General features: G+C 36.7%; 1 protein-coding gene across 1 annotated transcript; it reads right to left on the bottom strand.

Moving 5' to 3' along the window:
* Positions 1-7,358, bottom strand: LOC120329865 (somatostatin receptor type 1-like). The gene is made up of 9 exons (XM_078118357.1): positions 7,137-7,358; positions 5,672-5,834; positions 5,046-5,230; positions 4,328-4,531; positions 3,813-3,987; positions 3,455-3,721; positions 2,454-2,563; positions 1,830-1,969; positions 1-1,477 (listed from the first exon to the last, which is right to left on the bottom strand). Exons 1-9 carry the CDS (start codon positions 7,352-7,354, stop codon positions 1,422-1,424), a joined length of 1,518 nt encoding a protein of 505 aa, XP_077974483.1. The 5' UTR covers positions 7,355-7,358; the 3' UTR covers positions 1-1,421.
* Positions 7,359-7,992: the final 634 nt, after the last annotated feature.

Genomic DNA, 7,992 nt, shown 5'->3' with positions numbered 1-7,992 from the left:
GATCGTCGTTTTGGCCAATCGTGCTGAGCGTTAGGAATACACTCGCCACCGCACCTCTGGTTACCTTGAGTTTCGCAGGTTCGAATAACGTGGGGGATGATTATGTGCGAGAGAATTTATTGGACTCCTCGCCTCCGTAGTTCACATGACGCTGGTCGATTACGCCTTCTTTAACCTATATTGTAAGTCCTTGCATCCAAAAAACAAAAATAACTGGCCAACGAAATACATGTGTGACGTTACCTGGGAGCCAGACGAGAGGTCGAATATCGCCATATGATGAAGCTGTTCTATTACCTTTTTCTTCCGGGATAAATATGTATCCATTGGTGGTAAGCCAGACTGTCCAACCGCTGTACACCTGAAGTATTCTGACAGGTCTTTAAAATTGCTGATTTAACATCGACATGTTTCTACCGCAGAAACGTTTTAACCATCAGTCGTATATAGTTGACTTATTTTCCACACCCGACATGAACTGGTAACCGGACGAGAGACTGTGGTTCCACATATGATTAAGCTGTCTTATCGGCTCTCCTCTCCCCGGAATAAGTATAAAAATTTCTAACCTAAAAGGGTTAAAAGAACCATTGTTTGAACGGACCTATCTCCGGTAAGGGGCAACCGCATTTAGTTTGAGTCGTCCCCGACTGCAACGACTCGCACGATCTCGTGGGTGCTTTCCATGAGTATATATATATTATATATATACCAATGGAGAACTTACTTGCTGTATTTACGCCAAATTTTGATTTCATCATTATGTATTTGGTGTTGTGTTGTCTCTATTTATATATATATTGTCTTGTCTTATAAACTCCCCTGTATAAAGAGTTTTGTATACTCCACCCTTACCACTTTCACCACACCAACCAACCCATCGCCCCACCCTGCACAACTGTCTATATAAGAGACCATATTATACATATTTAATCTGATGTTTTTTTGTTTTATATTTGTCAGAAGGAGTGCATGCCGCACATTTGTGTTTTAGTCCGGTAGGTCTTGTGCATACATCTCGTCTTAAATAATAATAATTGCCAATTTTATTATTTATCACTGTTACGAGACGAATAAACATACAAACTTTTTAGGTGGTGTGCCAATCAAAAAGATTTATTCGTAATGTGCACCACTTTCGCTAAACAGCACGACGACTGAAAACACAGAAGATTCGCTTACAGATTTAGGTCACCGATCGATCATACGTCACAAAATTAAAAATTGCAAACCTTGTTGGGGTTCTATCGCAGACTACAGGTATTGTAAGGATTTGATACTACTTCATTATCGTCTCACAAACTCTAATAAAAAAGACATGTACGGTGGCAAACGCTGGTGTATTGATATGGCGGTATTGAATTATTGTATTATATAAACAAATGAAGCTTTCAAACACAGAAAAAGAGCGACCGTTTTGGTCACAGAACGGTAACTTCTGAAATCTGTGGCAACGGCTTGTTTTCTCCTTGTGAAGCTGAAATACATATTGAGTTTAATCAGTAAGATATGCCTAAGAAGACATGTAGTAAAGAATAACTCACAGGAGCAAGAATTTGAAAGTAACTAAATGAAATAATTTGCTCATTACGACACTGAACCGCCCAATAGCATCAGAAAATGTGTTCAGTTGTTTAAATGAAATTTTCTTATTTTGAGTTTAAGCTCTGTCTATAGAATTGAATTTTTCAATTGTGTTTTTACCATCACTCGACCACGTCTTACCAGATAAGAGGTGTACTTATAGTCAACTTCAATATTCGTTTTTAAGTTTGAGAGTTACCCTTTCTTACAAGTAACCGAGAAGGTGACTCTATCGGAAAAATTACCTGCTCCGTCTTTTCCTATCATTTCTGTTTCCTTTGGGTTTTTGGTATCAGTGAATGTTGCGGAAGACGAATGAGTTGCAATGGTTTTTGTGATTGCAGTTGTAGCCTTGATCATTTTACGCTTCCCACGAACGAATGTCCTTGAATATAACAGTAAAGAAGTTGAACTTATTAACAGCAATTTTTAGGATAGGATTTACAGGTTTATCCAGGGGGATAGGAAAGCCGATAAGACGGCCTAACCACATGGCGACCACGGCCTCTCGTCCGGTTACCATTCCATGTCGGGTGTGTGTCTGTTCGGAAGCATGGACTTGGTGGTGGAGGAAGCCGTCACCAACCAGCGGTTACGCGAACCACCCTTCGCCACCCAGCAATCCTCTCGCACATAACCATCCCCGCATGGGATTCGAGCCTGCGAACCCACGCAGAGTAATCAGAGGTGCGGTGGCGAGCGTATTCCTAACGCTTATCACGATGAGCCACACACATTATATAATATCTCGAAGCATTGCATTGATAAGTCAATCACATTTTGTAACGGACTACTTACTAATTTCTGCATTAGATATTATATAATAAACAATTTTAAGCTTTTCAAACTCTCCTTAAAAATTCACATACCTTATAAGCTTTTTGGTTCCTCTGGCAAAAATATACAAATAAGGGTTGATGGCAGCGTGCATGTATGCAAATAATGACGTCATAATTCCAAGGTTCTGGCAGATATTACTCTAAATAAGAAATATTTCATCAGAGTACATTGACTACACAGAGTACACAGCTTTTGATAAATTTAGGTAACTGTGATATACCATAACTTAATTAAGGTGACCAAGAATCGTCTTGGCAAGGATTGACAGTTCCATTGAAGAATGTATGGCTTCTTCCTTCCTCTAATTTCAATTATTCAAGTTACCAATTCAGATTTCAGTGTTCTACAATTATATAGTTGAAAAGAAGTATAAAGTTGAGCACGTTACTAATATCATATAATAGAAATTGGTATCAGTGCCGTAGACCGAACATATATCGCACTGAAAAATTATCTTTATAATAATCGTAACAAGTGAATATATTTTATAGATATAATCTGGAGCATGAGTTCTCAAAGTGTTCCATACGAAACCACCGGGATCTATGAGAAAAAACCTAGTGGCCCCGTGAGTTATTCGTTCACTTATTGAAATACTAACTAGGCTACTTTTGTAAATATCGAAAGAAGCAATAACAGCAATAATGAAATTCGACAACGGAAGAGTCGATATGTGGCAACTAGGCGGTTTTGAAATACGACATTATCTATAAGTTCCAATGTCATATTTAAATCACCGCCCTGTTACCACATTTTATCATTTCATCATTATTATTATGTCTGTCACCAAGTGTCAAATTTACAGCGTTAATACAATTTATCTGTGAAATTTAAATTTATTTATAGCTTGTATTAACCCTATTAAGAGAGGTTTAGTATTTTAGTATGTTTTTTGTTTTCATAGATTCATTGTGGGTATCCGTATAATAATATAATAATAATCAACCTATTCACAGGCTTCACATATATCACTAAAAGTTTGAGAACCCCCGATGATGATGATGATGAATAAAATACAACAAGTAAAAACCTTCGAATCGGCGTGAATTCCAACAATTTTCGCGAGATGTGTTGCATGAAATGGCAACCAGCAAATGACAAATGTTATCAATATCAGTCCACACATCACAGTGACGCGTCGTTGCCGATTCGTTCGCCTTTGAACCTCCTGTTTTTCTTGACCCCTGGCATCTTCCGGAAATGAGACGGAGGCTAACGCAAATTCTCTTGGTGGTTGTAAATTTGTATCTACATTTCGGACACGCCGGATAATTGTGACATATACAGCACAAATAACCTGGAAATATTACATAGGATTACCTAAATAAAACTTTTTCATTCCAAAAGATAATATTATATAAACTGTTAATTTTACTCTTATAACTTACCATAAACGGAAGTAGGAACATGACGAAAAAATTGACGTAAAGAAAAATCTTGAGCGGTTCTCCATGGGTGTGGTAATGACATCCAATAGTCAAAACGTCACTTAAATCTGTTGCTTCGTCGTTGTAGGTAAGTTCGTCGAAACTGCTTTCGTTTCCGAGAAGGATTGGTTCATGTCTAATGTAATTTGGTTTGATTCTTTAGTACTATGGTGTAGTTTTGCCAGGGATGTTTATGAACAAAAAGATTTTTAAAAATTCTCATGTTGAAATTCATGACTTCGAAAATATTAACTTGATCCACCGTGCAACAAAATATTAATAATAATATAGAAATACTCTTTATTGATTCAACTGCAAATAGAAAGAAATTTTTCTAGCATAGCATAATTTATGTAAACGAAATATCTGAGAATGCTATTTTCATATGCCATTACGTTTGATCTGGTTGGAAAATAACTTTTTAAACTGGCCTACAGCCTATTACAAACTTACTAGTTTTTTACTATAATAACTACCCAGAATAATCGTATTCCATATTGTAGTCTCCATATTCGGTTATATTATCTTCTTTTATTCCCCATTTTTCGGGGCATTTATTGTCACTTTGACCCTCTTTCGGGGCCCATCGAAGACAATCTTCCAATTTCCCAGGGGTTGTGAAGTTATTCGCTAAGCAAAAATCCTCACCAGTTAATTTATTCGGATCAGGAAAATCGTATCTAAAATGGAAATTGAATTGGCAAAACAGTATGGAAACGCAATAGAAAATCAGCAAATAATTTTCATATAAAGTGCACTTTTGAGCTTTTTTAGCACCACCGTAGGGTGGGTGGTTCACGTAACCGCTGGTCGGTTACGGCTTCCTCTACCATCAAGTCCATGCTCCCGAAAACAAATACCTAACTAATCCCATACCCGACATGAAATGGTAACCGGACGGGAGGCCGTGGATTGCTATATGGCTAAGCCGTCTTGTCGGCTTTCCTCTCTCCCGGGATAAATATGTAAATCTTATCCTTAATTTCATTAAATTATAAACTTTATTTCGATAAAGAAGCAGAGAGAGGTAAGTTTTTAGATTTTTTTAAAAGCCTTTTTTATAGCACGTCAAAAACTCTACAATACATATATTTCTTTCCAACTTAGCCATCGCCCTCCCCCTTCATTGTGACGACAACAAGAGAGATTCATTCTTTCTATATCAATAGAATGAAAATATAGGCTATAACTTACGCGCAAACGCAACTTCCATAACTTCCTGATTTAAATTTTCCACTGTAAAGCATTATCGGAATACAAATAATAATAGAACAGATCCACGTTATGATTGTTATGACATAGGTAGGTATCCAATATCGCCTTTTTGTAACATTTTTAAATCCTTTGCAAACCGAGAAATATCGATCAACACTCAAAATCTAAAAACAAGATCACATTAAAATTACAATTTAGATTTCTAAATGATTGACACTTTCTTAAATATGGCGGATTACTATCAAGCCTCAATGAATCAATAAAACATTTAAGCCACTATTTATGGCACATATTATGGTTTCTTCTTGGTATAGTATTCATTGCAAGCCGCCGTACCCCGCTTCAAAGTCAGTAGGCCTAATTCTTTCCCAAACATACTTCTGATTCGAAATTAAAATAAATTTCGACTGCGGCTCAATATTTAAAATTGAAAAAGGTTTCAGATTTCGCCTTCTGCAACATTTTTTCTTACAATTTCGACTCAACCGTCCTCCGATCTGTTTTTAAAACGATATTAAACCTCAATTTCAAGACATCCAAATTGATAAGTTGAACAAGACGAAATAGGAATACCTTGCATTCAAAATGACCATTTAAGTGATTACCGTTATAAATATGATGGATGCATAATAATTGAGAAAGAGAATTGTTTCTTTTCCTTTGCACAATCCAGTTGAATACAACCATGCTTGGTTAATTTTCTCCGATGCACTCAACGGTATAGTGAGAAGAAATAAAGAATTGGCAATTGCAAGTTGCAGTATGTACCTGGAAATTTACAAATTTTACAAAACAATTGTAAATTTACTTCTAACTCATGCATAATATGCTCTTAAACCTGTTTGAATCTGTTAACAATCACGCACGTACCAGGTTCACAAACATACGTCCGCTTTATTATAACCGGTAAAGGTATTGGTACTATAGGATAAGATTTACATATTTATCCCGTGGGGAGGGAAGCCGATAATAGGAAAGTCCGTGCCGGGTATGGAATTAGTTAGTTATTAGTTTTTGGAAGCAAGAACTTGATGATAGAGGAAGCTGCAACCGATCAGGTGTTACGTGAACCATCCTACAGCGGCGAGGAGTCCAGCAAGGACTTGATGATAGAGGAACCCGCAACCGATCAGGGGTTACGTGAACCATCCCGCAGCGGCGAGGAGCTCAACAATCCTCTTGTCCATAATCATTCCCCACGGGATTCGAACCTGCGACTGTAATCAGAGGTGGTGTCGCAAGCGTGTTTTCTAACGCTTTGCGCAATGCGCCACACCGACGAGCCTATCTTGTTATTCAAATCGATCAATCCATTCGTTTATTACTCCAGACCGCTGCGGTCCATGTAAAGCCTTGCAATTTTTGAGTCCCCCCCCCCCCCCAAAAAAAAATGGTGTTTGAACGCATGTCAATAGGGGGAATTCCACCGACTACGGTAATTTGAAAGAAAGATTCTACCACTATATTTGCGTCATATTTGTCGCGGATTCTGTCATTCCTTGCCCACATAATTCTTTGTTTAATTAAGATCACGTTTCGGAATTTGTTTATGAAAAAAAAAACATTGGCATGCGTATCTATTTGATGTCACATGGCGAAATTACCAATTATCGCGTGATTGTATTCTGTATACGTGAACCAGGTTCTCTAGATCCGCCGTTGGCAAGGTTACGCTTTTATTTTTGCGCTGAGTCATAATGATGGAATTCAACAGCGGTAATATACAACCAGCATGCATTTTATTACGTACACTATTGGACGTTTTGAATAAATAACAAATAAAACAAAGTCAGGTCCAAACTTTATGCCAAAAATAGGATTTTCAATATGGATAAATGAAAACCAAAAGCACTAATAATTGAAGAACAAATATTGTGATAACGATCATTGAGGAGATGCTTATTTTTTAATCTATCTGATGTAAATTAGGACTAAGTACCGATGGTGAAATACATCGTACTTCATCTAAAAATTTCAGGGAAATGGAAAAAACAAACCAGTGTACAATTCTGTCGACGAAATTATATATGCGACAAATTTCCTTAGTAAGCTATCGCGTTGCGGACTTACCAGGACGATCTCGTTTTATGGAAATCTTTCGTCAACAGTAGTATCAAAAAGCTCAAGATGTTTCCAATTAAACCTATTGCACAGATTACTAAGCCAATGATTGCACTGATTAAGTTGGCAGAATTAACTTTTACAGTAGAATCCACATCGTCCTGCTCTACCATTGTGCTTCCATGCAGTTCAGGAATCTCATGGAAAAAGTAAGATATATTTGACATATTTTTGTTTAAATGAGTTGTCATAAAATTCTAAAACTGAAATAGAGAGCAATAGAAATGATAAAAATTAAAAATAAAACAGTACAATCTTTTTTGGTTCAAAACGCGGAATACTTATCCAATTGTCAAAAATACACTTTGTAGCACCTCCAATGTGTAGCTGCTAGGTTGTGGACTGTCCGTTATCTTTCAAGTTCAGTACAACTGTTATTATTTCACTCAGCTTACTCTTTTTAAAATGCTGTACATGCTATAAAGTGTCACCAGGACTCGAAAACGGGATCTCTAACATGCTGTGATCTTACTGTAGCGTCTGAATTGGCGCACTGACTTCTATCAATTATTCTTCATAATCTATTATAGCTATTGGTGGACATTCCATGGATCATTTTTATATATTAATACTTTGACCACGTTTTCATACTGTTCCTCAAGTACCATAGCATGGATGAAGTGTAGCTTTATGTATCGAAATATAAAGTCAAATTGAGGTTAAGATAATAAGCAAAATTGCGTCCTATGATCTCAATTCTCATAGTACTTATTTCAACAATTTGACATAATGTTTAAAAGCAACTTGTGATTATCCTCAATTTTGTCATTATAATCTCCTATGCTGAAGAATTCGACACAAAATT

This window comes from Styela clava, chromosome 12 (genome assembly GCF_964204865.1).
Source record: "Styela clava chromosome 12, kaStyClav1.hap1.2, whole genome shotgun sequence".
Lineage (NCBI taxonomy): Eukaryota > Metazoa > Chordata > Ascidiacea > Stolidobranchia > Styelidae > Styela > Styela clava.
Note: the sequence above shows the minus strand (reverse complement) of the source record. Positions and strands in the feature narration are given on the sequence as shown.

What these genes read in the sequence shown, in the direction of transcription:
- LOC120329865 (XM_078118357.1), bottom strand. Translation starts at nt 7,354, where the DNA reads ATGTCAAATATATCTTACTTTTTCCATGAGATTCCTGAACTGCATGGA. An exon ending in TGTTCCTACTTCCGTTTATG is followed by an intron (nt 3,722 to 3,812) that starts GTAAGTTATAAG and finishes TAATATTTCCAG; the next exon opens with GTTATTTGTGCTGTATATGT. An exon ending in GGAACCAAAAAGCTTATAAG is followed by an intron (nt 1,970 to 2,453) that starts GTATGTGAATTT and finishes GTTATATTCAAG; the next exon opens with GACATTCGTTCGTGGGAAGC.